General features: G+C 43.2%; 1 protein-coding gene across 2 annotated transcripts in view; it reads right to left on the reverse strand.

Annotated features, from left to right (window-relative positions):
- Positions 1–18734, reverse strand: part of asmtl (acetylserotonin O-methyltransferase-like) — a 55468-nt gene extending 36734 nt beyond the window's left edge. Inside the window, exons 1-4 of one of the 2 annotated variants that reach the window (XM_085999606.1) lie at positions 18639–18734; positions 16243–16379; positions 5664–5795; positions 1227–1274 (exon numbers count right to left, since the gene is read on the reverse strand). In XM_085999606.1, the coding sequence (XP_085855732.1) occupies positions 1227–1274; positions 5664–5795; positions 16243–16335 (273 nt within the window). In that variant the 5' untranslated portion in view covers positions 16336–16379; positions 18639–18734. Of the gene's footprint in view, positions 1–1226; positions 1275–5663; positions 5796–16242; positions 16380–18607 lie in introns of both variants that reach the window. The other variant, XM_085999605.1, reaches the window with a different exon arrangement.
- Between the last annotated feature and the right edge of the window lie 385 nt (positions 18735–19119).

Here is a 19119-nt window from a genome sequence, read left to right on the forward strand (position 1 = left end):
CTTGGCCCCTCGCGCCTGCTCCGCCATTCAATAAGATCATGCCTGATCTTGGGCTCAAAGCCACTTTCCCGCCCACTCCCCATAACCCTTCACTCCCTTATCTTGCAAAAATCTGTTGATCTTTTAATCTACACCAAGGCACTTAAATTTAGATGCCCAAGTTTCTACTTTCCAAACAGCTAGACAATAAAGCAATGATGACTGTTCATCCGCCTCTTGTCTTTCATTTCAATTTCCATTCAATGATAAAGGTACAATCAAAATAGACCTCATATGAAGGTTAATGTTTCTAGTCAAGTCTTTTGTAGGCTGCAATAACATTTCTGAACCAAAATAACCAAAACAGCTTTTAAACATTTCAAAACAGTCAGGGCATTGGCTAACACTTTTGCCCATGATCTACAATAGAAATTAAAGGCCATTTCTTGTCAATATGCAATAAGTAGAAAACACAGTCTAAAAAGTGAAAAGGATCACCAATTATTTAAAGTGTTAATTACAGAAAAGATACACACTTAAAATGAGCATTAAAAAAAAGCGGTACCACATACTGTCTGAAATTAAACACAATTCTGTAGAGTGGAATTGGTGTCATTGTGTTGAAGACTAAACATAATTCCCTGTTGATGCATCCATCAAAACACTAGCAGATTGTCCTAGGGCAATAGTTGCATTAACTGAAGGTAGCCCCAGCAAAGACACACAGGGCCAAATGGCCTCCTCCCGTGCTGAAACATCTGATTCTAAAAGGAAGTCAAGGCTTGAGAGACATACATCAATCTACACTTAAAAGACCGAGTGCGGTATAGAGTTTCCCAGCTCCTTCCAAGCATTCTGTTTAGCACTCCGATCTATGGTTTTCACCCTCCCACTGAAACAGAGTGGAAGACACCAACATAATGCAGCAAGCAAGTTCAAATAGTGCCCTACTCAAGCTTGCTGTGCGTCTCTTCCAAAATGGTGCAAATACAAAGAAGATTTGAAAGGAAAGAAAATCAAATACATGTTTGATCTCTATCTCCCCTCCCACTATAACTAACCAGATTTCGAGAAGCTATTTCCACTCTTGCAACAATTAAAACGTGAGTTATAAATATTTACAGCAATTTCTTTTTCTACATTGTTGCTGGGCAGACATGCATTAACTTTAAAATACGATGCAAGAAGAATTCAAACGGACACATCACCAGTTTTTCTGCAAGTGCCCACGTGCTACTTTTGCTTACCACAATAGTGTCTGCTCCAATGACGATATCTGGAGTCTTGAGGTGTTTCTGTTGGATGAGGAAAATGCAGATTCTCTCATTGACATTCGTCCAAGTGAAAGAGTAAGAAATTAAAGATAAACTGCAATCCTAGATTTTGTAAGTAAATATTTTTTGGCAAAAGCTATGTCAGTTGGCTAAATAGTTTGTCAATGCAGTTTTTTAATATTTGAATGTAACAAGATGTGTTGAATAAAGATAATTTATATTGTAGGTTATTGGATGGAGAGCCATTACATTTGGGGGTTGTGTGTTACATTTTACCTCTTCATTAATGCTCAAAGTGATAGATTTCTAAGCAGATATTTTTTTTTACCCATTAAAAAAGGAGTTAGATGGACAGTAATATTTACATAACACCTCAACACAAAGAAACATCTCAAACTGCTTTACACAATTATTTCCTTTTGAAGGCTGATAGTTAATAGATTGGAGAAAAGTTGATTGCGAGAGGCTGAGAATAGAACTTGGGAAAATAAAACGATGTAGAACAGCAATGGGAAACACTGAAAATGGTGTTCAACAGAGTGCAGGAACAATATATTCTGCTAAAAGGAAAGAACAAACTAAACACTAATGAGACTCCATGGATGAATAAAGCCATACGGGAACAATTGACGGTGAGGAAAGAGAAATACATTAAGTACATGGACAGCAGTGGAGTGCATGATAAGGGAGAATATGAAGAGATTAGGAGAGAAGTCAAAAAAAATTAGGAAAGCAAAGAGGAACTGAAATTAAATTATCAAGGAACATAAAAAACAGTAAAATATTTTACAGGCACATTAATAAAAACGGTTGGGATGGGAATGGGGCATTAAGAGATCGACAGGGTAGAGAGATGGCAGAAATATTAAATAATTATTTTGCTTCAGTATTTACCAGGGAGATAGAACAGGTGGACATGGCATTGGATGATGATATTTGTAATGCGATAAGTGCATTTAAAATAAAGAGGGGATATATTAAATAAACTAATCAAACTCAGGAGGATAGAACCCCTGGCCCAGATGGATTGCATCCACGCATTTTAAAAGAATCTAGGGAAGAGATAGCAGAGGCATTACTACACATATTTAATAATTCGTTAGAAAAAGGTGAAGTGCCAGAAGACTGGTGGATAGCTAACGTAATACCTATATTCAAGGGGGATGGAACATGTCCAGGGAATTATAGACCAGTCAGCTTAACATACGTGGTAGGAAAAATAATGGAATCCCTATTAAAGGAGAAAATAGAAGAACATCTAGAAACCAAAAATATAATAATGAATAGTCAGCATGGATTTCAAAAGGGAAAGTCTTGCTTGACCAACCTCACTGAATTTTTTGAAGAGGTAACAGAGAGAGTAGACAATGGTAATGTAGTAGATGTAATTTATCTAGATTTTCAAAAGGCCTTCGATAAGGTACCCCATAATAGACTGATGAACAAGGTCAGAGAATGCGGAGTCAGGGGACAAGTAGCAGAATGGATAGTTAGCTGACTTCAAGACAGAAAGCAGAGAGTGGGAGTAAAGGTGAGTAGTGGTGTTCCACAAGGATCAGTGCTGGGACCACTGTTGTTCACAATTTACATTAACGATTTAGACTTTGGAATCAAAAACACAATTTCTAAATTTGTAGATGACACCAAATTTTGGGGGGGGGGGGGGGGGGGGAAAGAGTCAATACTGAGGACAGCAACAAATTACAGGAGGGCATTAATAAACTTGCAGAATGGGCATATAATTGGCAAATGAAGTTCAACACAGATAAATGTGAGGTATTACACTTTGGTAGGAAGAATAGGGAGGTCGCTTATCACTTGGAGGGTGCGAGTCTAGGTGGGGTCGAGGAACAAAGGGATCTCAGAGTACAAATACACAAAACACAAAGTTGCGACACAGGTTAGCAAGGCCATAAAAAAGCAAACCAAGCACTACAGTTGATTTCTAAAGGGATAGAATTGAAAAGTAGGGAAGTTATGCTAAACCTGTATCGAACCTTGGTTAGACCACACTTGGAGTACTGCGTACAGTTCTGGTCGCCATATTATAAAAAAGGATATAGAGGCACTGGAGAGGGTGCAGATAAGATTTACAAGGACGATACCAGAAATGCGAGATTATACGTATCAGGGAAGGAAGGGGAGGCTGGGTTTTCTTTCTCTTGAAAGCAGGCTGAGGGGTGGCCGAAGAGAGGTCTTTAAAATCATGAAAGGTTTTGATAGAGTGGATACAGAATGTCTCCACTTGCGCGGAGGAGCATAACTAGAGGCCATCAATATAAGATAGTCACCAAGAAATCCAATAAGGAATTCAGAAGAAACTTCTTTACCCAGAGTGGTGAGAATGTGGAACTCGCTACCACAGGGAGTGGTTGAAGCAAATAGTATAGATGCATTTAAGGGGAGGCTAGAGAAGCGTACGAGGGAGAAGGGAATAGAGGGTTACGCTGATAGAGTTAGATGAGGAAAAACGGGAAGAGGCTCGAGTGGAGCATAAACGCTGGCATGGACTGGTTGGGCCGAATGGCCTGTTTCTGTGCCGTATATCCGATGTAATGTAATCCTATGAACTACTTTTCAAGTGAAAACTAGTTATGTGTTAAAATGCCCTCTATTCTGAACGATGTACCTTAGCCACAGCCTCTAAATGCAGCTCCTACCCAATCAGTGTGACAATTCCATTCCCCAAACTGTCCATCCTGGTAGCACCTTGGGAGTGAGACTGCAGCAACTTGCCACAAACTGTTTACACTCAGCCACAGGTTAAAAGTGCCCAAAAGTTCATTCATACAGAATTCACATAGGCCCGGATTCCGCGGTAGAAATAACGGTGAGGCTGTCAGCGCTCACCGTTAGTAAAGTGGAAATCGGACAACAACTTCCAGAGACCATACATGTGCAGTTAAGCTCCTCCAGTTTCCTTAATACAGTGAGTTATGCCCAAAACCACTTGAGTTTGTGTCTTCTGCGATCGTTTGCGTGGTTTAAGATTCAATTCGCCGGATCGGACCCCACCCACAAAACTGGCCCCGGTCGACATTGCGAGATTCCACCGATTGCGCTGGTCCCGGAAGCTTGTCAAACTGTGCTCATATTCTTCAGCGCAGGGGCACTAGTAGGCACGGTTTTAAAAAATTCGTATCAAAAAATATTTAATCTAAGAAACTGACTAGTGTACACCAATGAAACTAATACTGTAAATGGTTCAGTATAGATTTTTTTTTTAAGTCATTTTCAATTATTTTAAATCAGGTTACTCACAGGTGGAGGACACTTATTAAAAATGCTTATTTTTGATGATAAACCCATTTACAGCTATATTAATAAAAACTGCACCAGGTTTCTACTCTTAAATACACTGAATATTTTTTAATTTAAAAAAAAATTATGTTCTATTACGCTGCCTGATTGCGCTGGGTCATGAAAGATTTTGTTTGTGGTTATGCAAATGAATTTTTTATTGGAAACTTAAACTACAACCGAACCAGCGCAATTCACTGATAAATGCTACAATTTAGCTGAGTGAGAAAGAAAATGGCAGCTGAAAGCAGTGTTGAGTGATTTAATTGGTTCATCTTGTGGTAGTTGCTGGTTCCAGGATCCTGGTTTTGAAAAGAAATTGAGCAATTTGATTAGGTAGCTTTATGGTGCTGCGCACTGCTGCTGGTGGCTTTCTTATCTGTCTATAGTTGTGCGATTCAGCATGGTTACCTTAACGGATCGTGATCATTTTAGCCATTGGCAGATTTCTCAGGTTATGGACATATTTAAAGTGTGACGTACACTGTATGCAAGGCCCAAGTATATAGATTTAGACAATCATTTTAAAATGTGTGTCACAAGGTGAACGTCAGGCTACTGTAGCTCCTTATCCCACAATGTTCCTTCAATCTGGCACAGAAAGGAAATCTGAATATTTATCTGAGTTAGATACACATTTTTTAGCCTGACTATTAAAGCATTACTTATTATTCCCAGTGTGTTTTACAACTTTAGCACCGTTCGTGTGCATAGTCTGTAACTTGCCAACTTAACTATTTTTATGATTGTTATCTCAGTTATTTGCTATACACTTCAGCATCATTTTTCTTCTGAAGTAACTTTTGCACAGCCAGCCATGTCGAGCCATTTGACCATACCCGACCTGGTACATCACCACCAGAGCCCCAAGCCCTGAAATTATACCATTAGGTACTGACCCTTTGTCTGAAATTTCTCTCCCTGCTATTTCAGAAGAGGTATTAAACCATTTATTTTAAAGAATTCATATGTTAATTTTCCACTGAAAAATTACAGAGCCCCATTGCAAAACAATTTTTCACACAACAATTATATTGGTACTCCCACGTAGGGGAAGCAGGCAATTGCAGGACTTTTGGTGCATCATTTGATCAGCTTTTTATTACATACCAAGTGCATCCTCTTCGCCACCTCGAGGGCTTTTTCCATTGCAGTTGTTTTTGCGTAATCATATGGCATTTTAAAAGCGGACTTGTCAAGTGTCTCCTTAAACCATGAAGGCACCACTTCAAACCTAAGACCCTGCAAGAAGAAAAAAATCAATTTAGAAAACTGAGAAAAATAAGCAGAAGAAAATGATACCAGGGCTAAATGGGTTAAATTATGGAGGACCGGATGCACAGACCCGGCTTGTATTCCCTTGACTACAGAAGGTTAAGGGGTGATCTAATTGAGGTGTTTAAGATGATTAAAGGAGGAGTTGATAAGGTACAGGAAACTTTCGATTAACCGGCACCTAAATAACCGGAAATCTCGGTTAACCGGCAAAATTCAGGAGTAGGTTCAGGTAACTTTTATTACTTGCCTTGCTCCATGTGTTGCTGTGCAAGGGTGTGGCTGCAGCTGTTGCTAAGCTACAGAGACGCTTGCAACTTGTGGCCATTGTTTTGAACCTGTTGCTAAGCAACAGGGTTTGTTGCTTTATACGGAGCTCTCAGCTCCGTATCTTTTACTATAGCGCTCGGTGATCCGGAATTTTTGATGAACCGGCACCACGTCGGTCCCGTCCGTGCTGGATAAAAAAAGTTTCCTGTAGATTGAAAGAAACTATTTCTCTGGTGGAGGAATCCAGAACAAGGGGGCATAACCTTAAACTTAGAGCTAGACTGTTCAGGTGTTGTTGAATCTGTTTTTCACACAAAAGAGTGGTAGAGATCTGGAACTCTCTCCTGAAAATCTGTTGAGGCGAGGTTAATTGAAGATTTCAAAACTGAGATTGATATGTGTCAGGCAAGCATATTAAGGGTCACGGAACCAAGGCAGGTAGTTGGAGTTAAGATACAGATTGCCGACGATTTAATTGAATGGCGGAACAGGTTCGAGGGGCTGAATGGCCTACTCCTGTTCTTAATTGTTATTAACCCTTTAAATAACGAACAAATTTACTGCAGACACTGTTGGGCTGCAGAGGCTACTTAGTTTTAAGGCTAAAAGCATCGAAGATTAACATAGAAATAACCCAGTCAGTCTCCAGGTCTTTGCCATTTGATGTAAAGTTGTTCCCAACTCCAAATCAGACAGTGGCTGCAGTGTGTACCATCTACAAGATGCACTGCAGCAACTCGCCAAGGCTTCTTCGGCAGCACCTCCCAAACCCGCGACCTCTTCCACCTAGAAGGATAAGGGCAGCAGGCGCATGGGAACACCACCACCTCCAAGTTCCCCTCCAAGTCACACACCATCCTGACTTAGAAGTATATCGCCGATCCTTCATCGTCGCTGAGTCAAAATCAGACCCAATGTGAAATTTAGAGGTTTCACATTGAAATTACATTAATAAAGTTACAATCTACTGTAATTTTTTTTTTTAATTATTTGTTTGTCAGATGTGGGAAATGCTGGCAAGGCCATGTTTGTTGCCCATCTCTAGTAGCCCTGGAGGTGGTTGTAGCACCGAAGTCCTTGTAGCACGGTGCTCCCTTGAGGTACAGAATTCGAGGATTTTGACCCAGCAATGAAGAAGCAAAACAGGAATGTAGGAATTCTTTCTACTTTCTGGGTAGCACTCTCGCCTCCGAGTCAGCAGGTTGTGGGTTCAAGTCCCTTTTCAGAGACTTGAGCACAAAAATCTAGGCTGACACTTCCAGTTGCAGTGCTGAGGGAGTGCTGTACTGTCAGAGGTGCCGTCTTTCAGATGAGAAGTTAAACCGAGGCTCTGTCTGCTCTCTCAGGTGGACGTAAAAGATTCCATGGCACTATTTTGAAGAAGAGCAGGGGAGTTCTCCCCGGTGTCCTGGCCAATATATATCCCTCAATCAACATCACTAAAACAGATTATCTGGTCATCATCACATTGCTGTTTGTGGGATCTTGCTGTGTGCAAACGGCTGCCCCGTTTCTTACATTACAACAGTGACTACACTTCAAAAGTACTTCAGTGGCTGTAAAGCGCTTTGGGACATCCGGAGGTCATGAAAGGAGTTATATTCTCTCTCATTTCTGGAATTTTCTGTTTCAGGTGTTTCCCAGAATCTGCCAGTAGTCCAAGGGTTAAATGTTTGTGTACAGATTAACGCAGAATCTGGCGTGAAACATTCTGCTCAGTGTAGTGCTGCAGTATGGAGCCACTGTCCTGAGAAATCAGGAACCAGTAACCTCTTAAGATTAAAAATAAAAACAGAAAATGCTGGAAATACTCAGCAGGTCAGGCAGCATCTGTGGAGAGAGAAACAGAGTTAACGTTTCAGGTCGATGACCCTTCGTCAGAACTGGAAAACGCTGGAGATGGAACAGGTTTTTAAGCAAGTGTACGGGCAGGGAAAGGGGGGAGCGGAGGAATGAACAAAAGGGAAGGTCTGTGATAGGATGGAAGGCAGGAGAGATTAAGAGACAAAAGGGATGATGGTGAAAGGCAAAAGGAGATGGTAACCTCTTAAGATTGTTGCACCTCTAGTGGTATAAAAATGGCACTTGTTTTTTTTAATCTCAAAGAACATTAATAGGGATGGGAGAGGGAGAAGTTGAAAAAAAATAACTTAGTATAAAGCACCTGGCTTCAAAAAAACATCAACAACCTGCTGCACAACCACCACATCCTGAAGAGCTGTCCAGATAACAGGAGCAACAGGTCTGCCCCTAGCGAGCTGCATACAAAGCAGTGCCCCATTAGCACTAAATTTTCATCGATACCTTCAGGACTATGAAGGATCCCAGCTTGTGCTACAACGAGGAAAGCTTCATCTATTACAGGAAACCTCGCGATATCCGGCACCGACGGGACCGGCGTGATGCCGATCTATGAAAACTTCCGGACAGACCAGCGCTAATGTTGAAGGATATGGAGGTTTTCATCTCCGTATCTGACAACAAACACTGTTGCCTAGCAACAGCTTGTAAACAGTTGGCCCGTACCTTGGAAGCGTCTCTGTAGCTTAGCAACAGCTTCAGAGAGGCTTTCCAGAGACTGACTGTTTAAAAAAATGCTAGGGGAAGAAAAAAAAAGAAAAAAAACCTAACAAAACGGCTGCTGATTTCTGCCGTTAGATCGAGGTTTCCGGACATACAACCTCCGGATAAACCAAAGTTTCCTGTATTATACCTTTGATTTTCCCCATAGTGTACTAGTGAGCAATAGTTTATAGCAAATGTGCTATATTTCCCCTTTCTCCTCCATCCCCCAAAGCAAATCTTAGCAGGGCTGATGGTTTTAACACTCATTCCCTCCGGGGGTACAGACCATAAACTTGTGTAATAAACATTAGTCAAATGTACTTCAATCACCCACAGATACACAGAATCTTGTTCAGATAATTCACTATTCCAATGAGCCTTCACAGGAACAATTCTCATCACCAAGTATTACTGCTAAACCTTAAAACATCCCAGTCCCTAAGGTTATTCCCTCCTCTCCCGAAGTCATTAATTACATAGAATATACAGCACAGAAACAGGCCATTCGGCCCAACTAGTCAGTGCTGGTGTTTATCCTCCACACGAACCTCCTCCCATTCCATCTACCTCATCTCAGCCTTTCAGCAGATCTTTCTATTCCATTTTCTCTCATGTACTCATCTAGTTTCCTTCTGAAAGTATCCAAGCTATTTGCCTCAACCACTTCAGGTGGTAGCGAGTTCCACATTCTAACCTTAGATGCTTTCAAAAGGAAACTAGACAAGCACGAGAAAAGACTAGTTGAGCCGAATGGCCTGTTTGTGCTTTTTAAAAAAAAATAGCAGGAGTCGGCCATTTGGCCCTTCGAGCCTGCTCCGCCATTCAATATGATCATGGCTGATCCTCTATCTCAATACCATATTCCCGCTCTCTCCCCATAATGCCTTTTGTGTCTAGAAATCTATCTATCTCCTTCTTAAGTATATTCAGTGACTTGGCCTCCACAGCCTTCTGTGGTAGAGAATTCCACAGGTTCACCACCCTCTGAGTGAAGAAATTTCCCCTCATCTCCGTCCTAAATGTCCTTCCCCGTATTCTGAGATTGTGACCCCTCTTTCTAGACCTCCCCAGCCAGGGGAAACATCCTCCCTGCATCCAGTCTGTCTAGCCCTATCAGAATTGTATACGTTTCAATGAGATCCCCTCTCATTCTTCTAAACTCTAGTGAATACAGGCCTAGTCGACCCAATCTCTCCTCATACGACAGTCCTGCCATCCCAGGAATCAGTCTGGTGAACCTTCGCTGCACTCCCTCTATATATTCTATGTAATTAACCATTCTCTGTGTAAATATATTTCTCCTTATTTTCCTATTGGATGGATCAGTAACTATCTTGTATTTATGGCACTTAGTTGGATTCTCCCACAAGTGGAAACATTTTCTCCACATCTACCCTGTCCAACCCATTCAGAATTTTAATCACCTCCATCAGGTCACCTCGAAGTCTTCTCTTTTCTAAAGAAAAAAAGTCCCAACCTGTTCAATCTTTCCTAATAGCTATAATCTCTCAGTTCCGGTACTATCCTTGTGGATCTTTCTTGCACTTTCTCCAGTGCTTCTATGTCCTTTTTATCCCTAGATCCCTGTGCTCTTCTACTCCATTCAGTTTCTTATTTTCTGAAGTGCTTCACCTCACATTTATAGAAACATAGGAGCAGGAGTCGGCCATTCGGCCCTTCGAGCCGGCTCCGCCATTCAATAAGATCATGGCTGATCCTCTATCTCAAGACCATATTCCCGCTCTCTCCCCATATCCCTTGATGCCTTTTGTGTCTAGAAATCTATCTATCTCCTTCTTTATCCGTGTTAAAGTTCATTTGCCACTTAACTGCCCAGTCTGCAAGTTTTCTTGTATTGTTGCACTCTTCCTCAGTGTTAGCTATACCCTCCACCCACCCCCCCCCCCCAAACCAAATTTGGAATCGTCTGCTAATTTTGATATTGAGTTACTTGTTCCCAAGTCCAAATCATTAATGTAAATTATGAATGAGTGATCCCAGCACTGATCCTTATGGAACACCACTTTTTACCTTCCTCCAATCTGAATAACTACTCTTTAGCCCTACTCTCTGCTTTCTATTTTTTTTTAGCCAATTTGCGACCCATTCAGCTATTTGTCCCGACTCCTACGCCCTAACATTTTCCATGAATAATTGATCCTGGGATATGATTCCACAGGCTCTAGAAACTCTCCAGTACTGTGGCCAATATTAGTGTGCGACCCTAGACGGTCTAATAAAGAACATGTATTAAATTGCAACAGAAAATGCTGGAAAAACTCAGCAGGGCAGGCAACATCCGTGGAGAGAAAATAGTCAATGTTTCGGGTCAAACCCTTTGTCAAGACTAAAGAAGCACAGGAAATGAAATAGATTAAGAGGCCAGGCTGGGAGAGAACAAAAGAGACATTAAGAGGTATTCAAAACGAGACGAGATGGTGATCAGACAAGTGGAGACAAAAGACGGCTCTGGATTAGGTGTGAAATGTGCTGGCAGAATGGGAGACAGCTGCCATGTGGGAGAGAGAAAAAAAGGGGGGGGGGGGGGGGAAGAAAGGGCCAAAACAAAGGCGTGGATAAAACATGCGTAAAAATGGAATGGGGGCCGAGGTTATGATCTGAAATTGTTGAACTCGATATTGAGTCCGGAAGGCTGCAACATAGAAACATAGAAGATAGGAGCAGGAGTAGGCCATTCGGCCCCTCGAGCCTGCTCCACCATTTAATAAGATCATCGCTGATCATCCAAACTCAGTACCCTGTCCCTGCTTTCTCCCCATACCCCTTGATCCCTTTAGCCTTAAGGAATATATCCAACTCCTTCTTGAATATATTTAATGAATTGGCCTCAACTGCCTTCTGTGGTAGAGAATTCCACAGGTTCACCAGCCTCTGGGTGAAGAAATTCCTCCTCATTTCTGTCCTAAATGGCTTACCCCTTATCCTTAGACTGTGACCCTTGTTTCTGGACTTCCCGACCATCGGGAACATCCTTCCAGCATCTAGTCTCTCTAGTCCTGTTAGAATTTTATAAGTTTCGATGAGATCCCCTCTCATTCTTCTAAACTCCAGCGAGTACAAGCCCAATCGACCCAATCTCTCCTCATACGTCATTCCTGCCATCCCAGGTATCAGCCTGGTGAATCTTCGTTGCACTCCTTCCATGGTAAGAACATCCTTCCTCAGATAAGGCGACCAAAACTGCACACAATACTCAAGATGTGGTCTCACCAAGGCCCTGTACAACTGCAGCAAGACATCCTAGTTCCTGTACTCAAACCCTCTCGCTACGGAGGCCAACATACCATTTGCCTTCTTAACCGCCTGCTGCACCTGCATGCTTACTTTCAGCGACTGGTGCACAAGGACACCCAGGTCTCGTTGCACTTCCCCTTCTCCCAATCTATTGCCGTTCAGATAATAATCTGCCTTCCTGTTTTTGCCACCAAAGTGAATAACCTCGCATTTATCCACATTATGCTGCATCTGCCATGCATCTGCCCAATCACCCAACCTGTCCAAATCATACTGGAGTTTCTCGGCAGCACGGTGGCATAGTGGTTAGCACTGTTGCCTCACAGCGCCAAGGACCCGGGTTCGAATCCGGCCTCGGGCGACTGTCTGTGTGGAGTTTGCACATTCTCCCCGTGTTTGCGTGGGTTTCCTCCGGGTGCTCCGGTTTCCTCCCACAGTCCAAAGATGTGCGGGTTAGGTTGATTGGCTATGATAAATTGACCCTTAGTGTTAGGGGGATTAAATACGTGGGGTTACGGGGATAGGGTGGGATATGTGTTGGTGTAGGGGTTACGGGGATCGGGTGGGATATGTGTCGGTGCAGGCTCGATGGGCCGAAATGGCCTCTATCTGCACTGTGGGGTTTCTGTGATTCCTCCTCACAGCACACACGCCCACCCAGCTTTGTGTCGTCTGCAAACTTGGAGATATTACATCTAGTTCCCTCCTCCAGATCATTAATATATATTGTGAATAGCTGGGGTCCAAGGACCGATCCCTGCGGTACCCCACTAGTCACTGCCTGCCACTCGGAAAAAGACCCGTTTATTCCAACTCTTTGCTTTCTGTCTGCCAACCAGTTCTCTATCCAATTCAATACCTTGCCCCCAATCCCATGTGCCTTAATTTTACACGCTAATCTTTTATGCGGGACCTTATCGAAAGCCTTTTGAAAATCCAAATACACCACATGCAGTGGTTCTCCCTTATCTATTTTACCAGTTACATCCTCAAAAAATTCCAGTAGATTAGTCAAGCACGATTTACCTTTTGTAAATCCATGTTGACTTTGTCCGATCCGGTCACTTTTTTCCAAGTGCTCTGCTATTACATCCTTTATAATGGACTCTAGCATTTTCCCCACTACCAATGTCAGGCTTACCGGTCTGTAATTCCCCATTTTCTCTCTACCACCCTTTTTGAACAGTGGGGTAACATTAGCTACCCGCCAATCCATGGGTACTGTTCCAGAGTCTATCGAATTTTGGAAGATGACCAGCAATGCATCTACTATTTCTCAGGCCACTTCCTTAAGTACCCTAGGATGTAGATTATCAGGCCCTGGGGATTTATCGGCCCTCAAGCCCATCAATTTCCCTAACACCATTTCCCTACAAATACTGATTTCTATCAGTTCCTCCCTTTCATTAGGCCCTATGTTCCCCGACATCTTTGGGAGGTTATTTGTGCCCTCCTTTGTGAAGACAGAACCAAAGTATGTATTTAATTGGTCTGCCATTTCTTTGTTCCCCATTATAAATTCCCCTGATTCTGACTGCAAGGGACCTACGCTTGATTTCACCAGTCTTTTTCTCTTCACATATCTATAAAAGCTTTTACAGTCAGTTTTTATGTTCCCTGCAAGCTTACGCTCATACTCTATTTTCCTCCTCTTAATTAATCCCTTTGTCCTCCTTTGTTGGATCCTAAACTGCTCCCAATCCTCAGGTTTACTGCTTTTTCTGGCCAATTTATATGTCCTCTCCTTGGATATTATGCTATCCCTAATTTCCCTTGTTAGCCACAGTTGAGTCACCTTTTCTGTTTTATTTTTATGCCAAACTGGGATGAACAAATTCTGCAGTTCATCCATGCGATCTTTGAATGTTTACCATTGCCCATCCACCGTCAACCCTTTGAGTGACATTCCCCAATCAATCCTACCCAACTTGCACCTCATACCATCGTAGTCTCCTTTATTTAAATTCAGGACCCTAGTCTCTCAGTCAACTATTTCACTCTCCATCTTAATGAAGAATTCTATCTTATTATGATCGCTCCGACCCAAGGAGCCTCACACAACAAGATTGTGGCTAATCGGAAGATGAGGTGCTGTTCCTTGAGTTTACGTAGGTGTGAAATGCACTGGTATTAAATAGCACCTTTTAGAACCTCAGTACGTCCCAAAGTGCTTTACAGCCATGAAGGACACAGATTTAAGGTAATTAGCAAAAGAACCAGAGTCATGATCTGGAATGCACTGCCTGATAGGGTGGTGGAAGCAGACTCAATAATAATTTTCAAAAGGGAATTGGATAAATACTTGAAGAGGAAAATTTTACAGGGCTATGGGGAAAGAGCAGGGGAGTGGGACTAATTGGTTAGCTCGTTCAAAGAACCAGCACAGGCACAATGGGCTGCATGATTCTATGAAGCACTTTTGAAGTGTAATCACTGTTGTAATGTAGGAAACACGGTAACTAATTTGAGCACAGCAAGGTCCCAAAAACAGCAATTGAATAAATGACCAGATCGTCTGTTTTTAGGTGTTGATTGAAGGTTAAATGTTGGCCAGGACACCGGGAGAACACCCTTGCTCTTCTTTGAATAGTGCCATGGGATCTTTTATGTCCATCCGAGAGGGCGCATAGTTTAACAACATCTGGTCTGAAAGACGGCACCTCTGAGCCAAGTCGGACACCTAATATCCTGCCAATAATAAACATCAAGGCTCATAAATTTGTTCACAAATTAATAGCCATTTGGAAAAGTTACCACAGGGTGAACAGTGCTCGTAGAATTGCACCCCAGCAAGAAGTCGACAGCCTGGACTTTCCGATTATGTTACTTTAACACAGATGGTAATCCACTTATATTAAATGGGCTACCACTGGTGTAAAACTGATCAGAAAATCGAGGGCAAATTTTTCAGGAAGTGGGGAGGAGGAAGAAAGTTGGCAAGAAATCTAAAAAATATACATGCACGTACAACTGGAGTTCACTGAATACAGTTTCACTAGGTGGGATATTTAACTTGGCAAGAACAATTAAAAAGCAACTATCACGTCATTTGTTAAAACTACCCTCAGGGAATGTAATAAAATAGATTATATTTGAAACCTTGACCACATGGAACTTATGCAAAATACTTCTCAGCATTTCAATTTCCATTCAGTTAAATGAGATGAAAAACCAAACACTTTGCCCTTCAATAACCGTTAACTCCTGAAAGCCCAGGTCTGGACAAGACTTGAATGCTGCCCCCATATCCAGCACCCTTGGACAAGATACAAGGGCAAAACCGTTACCTGATGGGCAATCTTTCCCTCACCTCCAGTCTCCTATTTTGCCGTCACAACCTCTCTGGTCTCAATTTTAACACTTCTCTGAACTTTTCTCTACATGCCCTCCTAAGGTCCAAATATACCATCTTACCCATTCTTGTTCCTCTGTTCAAATCAAGACCCATCAGATCATCATCTACTCGAACTCACTCTTTCCTATGACTGCCAACATTTGCAGAGCATTTTAACCCCGTCAATCTTTTCTTCCTTCTATTATTTGCAGGCGTTTAAAAACTCACGGTTGGCACCACTTCATAATGACGATGTCTGTTTCCTATTCTTGAATGTTGATAAATTCCCCCTATGGTGTATAGCTGTACACTTGGATGAGTGCCTTTTGTAAAATAGAAGCTAAATGATTTCAGAGACAAGGCATTTCATAAAAATATTCTACAGGCTAACTTTCTCAATTAAAAAAAAAAGCTGACTGTACAAAATAAAGGCACACACCAAGCAAATTAATGTAATCACGTACATGACTTAAGGTTTCTGTTGATTTAGGTGAACACGAAATGTCTGATGTTGATTTCTTCAGCAGCACCTCCCAAACACCGACCTCTACCACCTAGAAGGACAAGTGCAGCAGGCGCATGGGAAGACCACCACCTCCAAGTCACACACCATCCTGACTTAGAAATATATCGCCGTTCCTTCATTGTCACTGGTCAAAATCCTGGAACTGCCTCCCTGACAGCACTGTGGGAGCACCGTCACCTTACAGACTGCCATGGTTTAAGGTGGCGGCTCACCACCACCTTCGAGGGCAATTAGGGATGGGCAATAAATGCTGGCCTCGCCAGCGACGCCCACAACCCATGAACGAATAAAAAAAGTAAATTAGCAAGTTGGAAGAACATTTTCAATCTAGACTATCTGTAGAATGAATACTGTACCAGTGAACCACTACAGCATATTGCACTGCTGAGTTTTTAACCACTCTATTTCAGTGTTTAAAGTACATACACAAGTGAACTATTGGATAACAGTAAACCCGCACTTACAACATTGCTCAAAATTTCTCTTCTACGTGGTGAAGCACTGGCAAGGACCACACGTTTCCCGATTAGTTTGGAAATTACTGGATTCAGCACCATGATTTTTATGAACTATTTTTAATTTTCAGGTTGCTCAACTTGGCCTGCAAAGAAAAAAAAATGCAATTATTACAAACTATACACCCAGGTGCATTTTCACATGAACTTTGGCTTGCATCTGTTTACACCAGGGCCCTTCAAAACCTGGAACCCTGAAGTCATAAGTACACCAGTTGTTAACCCGAAACATGAGCCTATCTTTTCAGTTGCTAAAGCTCCTGCCAGGTATCTCTGGTATTTTATGTTTGAACACGTATATGTCAACATTGCTTTATCATCTTAGACAGAAAACAGGCAGAAGTATATTAACCTTCCAAATAGGGTTAAAATTTTAAAACACACACTCAACGTTTTTGCTATATTCCGAACATTATTCAGCAAAGATATTAAAGCAGATTTTGAAGTAATCAAAAATGTTGAATTAAGAAAGATTAAGCAAGCTACTTTTTTCCTACAATGTGTCACTGCTGATGTTTTTAAATTAAATTTAAATTTCAGCTTAAATAAAACTAAAGCTCGGTTATTTCTCTGTCAAAACCAACAAGAGACATGAGACATAAGACTGAGCCTGCACCAAGAGCCCAGAGAGTGAAATCGAAACTCTCAAACTAAGACCTGCCAGATCACACTCCTTTTATGTTCAACTAACACACACACACCAGCACACAATAGCATGAACTCACACACACTGACACACACACCGACACCCACACAGCCACCCAGACACTGACACCCACAAACCGACACACTTTCGATAACGTACCGCATAAGAGATTGGCGCGCAAAATTAAGGCACATGGGATTGGGGGCAAGGTATTGACTTGGATAGAGAACTGGTTGGCGGACAGAAAGCAAAGAGTTGGAATAAACGGGTCGTTTTCCGAGTGGCAGGCAGTGACTAGTGGGGTACCGCAAGGATCGGTCCTAGGACCCCAGCTGTTCACAATATATATTAATGATCTGGACGAGGGAATTGGATGTAATATCTCCAAATTTGCAGACGACACAAAGCTGGGTGGGAGGGTATGCTGTGAGGAGGATGTCGTGAAACTCCAGTACGATTTGGACAGGTTGCGTGATTGGGCAGAAACATGGCCAATGCACTATAATGTGGATAAATGTGAGGTTATCCACTTTGGTGGCAAAAACAGGAAGGCAGATTATTATTTGAATGGCAATAGATTGGGAGAAGGGGAAGTGCAAAGAGACCTGGGTGTTCTTGTGCACCAGTCGCTGAAGGTAAACATGCAGGTGCAGCAGGCGGTTAAGAAGGCAAATGGTCTGTTGGCCTTCGTAGCAAGAGGGTTCGAGTACAAGAACAAGGATGTCTTGCTGCAGTTGTACAGGGCCTTGGTGAGACCGCACCTTGAGTATTGTGTGCAGTTTTGGTCGCCTTACCTGAGGAAGGACGTTCTTGCCATGGAAGGAGTGCAGCGAAGATTCACCAGGCTGATACCTGGGATGGCAGGAATGACGTATGAGGAGAGATTGTGTCGATTGGGCTTATACTCACTGGAGTTTAGAAGATTGAGAGGGGATCTCATCGAAACCTATAAAATTCTGTCAGGTCTGGACAGACTAGATGCAGAAAGGATGTTTCTGATGGCCGGGGAGTCCAGAACCAGGGGTCATAGTCTAAGGAGAAGGGGTAAGCCATTTAGGACTGAAATGAGGAGCAATTTCTTCACCCAGAGAGTGGTGAACCTGTGGAATTCTCTGCCACAGAGGGCGGTGGAGGCCAGTTCATTAAGTATATTCAAGAAAGAGTTGGATATATTTCTTAAGGCTAAAGGGATCAAGGGATACGGGGAGAAGGCAGGGACAGGGTACTGAATTTGGATGATCAGCCATGATCTCATTGAATGGCGGAGCAGACTCGAAGGGCCGAATGGCCTACTCCTGCTCCAATCTTCTATGTTTCTTACACCGACACACACACTTACACCCACACACACTCCCCGACCCCGACACCCGCACGCCACGACAACCGGACCCCGACACCCACACACCCGCCCCACGCGCGCCCCCCTCACCCCCCTCACCCCCCTCACCCACGCCCCCCTCACCCACACACGCCCCCCTCACCCCCCTCACCCACACACGCCACCCTCACCCACACACACCCCCCCTCACCGACACACACCCCCCTCACAGATACCGACACCCACGCACGCACCCCCTCACCCAAGCACGCACCGACCGACAAACCCGCACAAACTCTGCCTCTTGCCCCTGACCCGGCCGCCCCGAGTCGCTCTATACAATCACCCACCGTCTCCGGCTTCTCCTGCCGAGCCGCTCACCTGTTGTCATGGGAAATGGAGCCGGAGCCGCGGGACGCACAGTGCGCACGCGCAGAGTTGGGGCTCGCAGTCCGCATGCGCGTCGCTGAGCGCCGAGGCCGGAGTGCGCAGGCGCCTGGGGAGAGGCAGAAGGCGAGGTGTCCAGTGCGCAGGCGCCAGTGGCTGTCCTCCCCCACTCCCTCCTCTACAAGGCTCTTGCAATGAGCAGCACATTTTGCACCCAATCTCAGCCTATTACCATCTCGTCTAGCTTCTAACACCTTTCATTGTCTCTTTTTTACTTCTTTTGTTTCTTTTATTCTTTTGTCCGATCGCAGCCCTGCCTCCGATCTATCTTTTCTTTCCAGTTTTGAAGAAAGGTTCGACCCGAAACGTCAACTCAAATTTCTGTCCACGGATGTTGCCTGACCTGCTGAGTTTTTCCAGCATTTTCTGTTGTTATTTCTTGCAATGAGTGATTGAGCTCACTGGGAGAGCTTGT

This window comes from Somniosus microcephalus, chromosome 10 (genome assembly GCF_052327205.1).
Source record: "Somniosus microcephalus isolate GS21.2 chromosome 10, FLI_Smic_1.0, whole genome shotgun sequence".
Classification (NCBI taxonomy): Eukaryota; Metazoa; Chordata; class Chondrichthyes; order Squaliformes; family Somniosidae; genus Somniosus; species Somniosus microcephalus.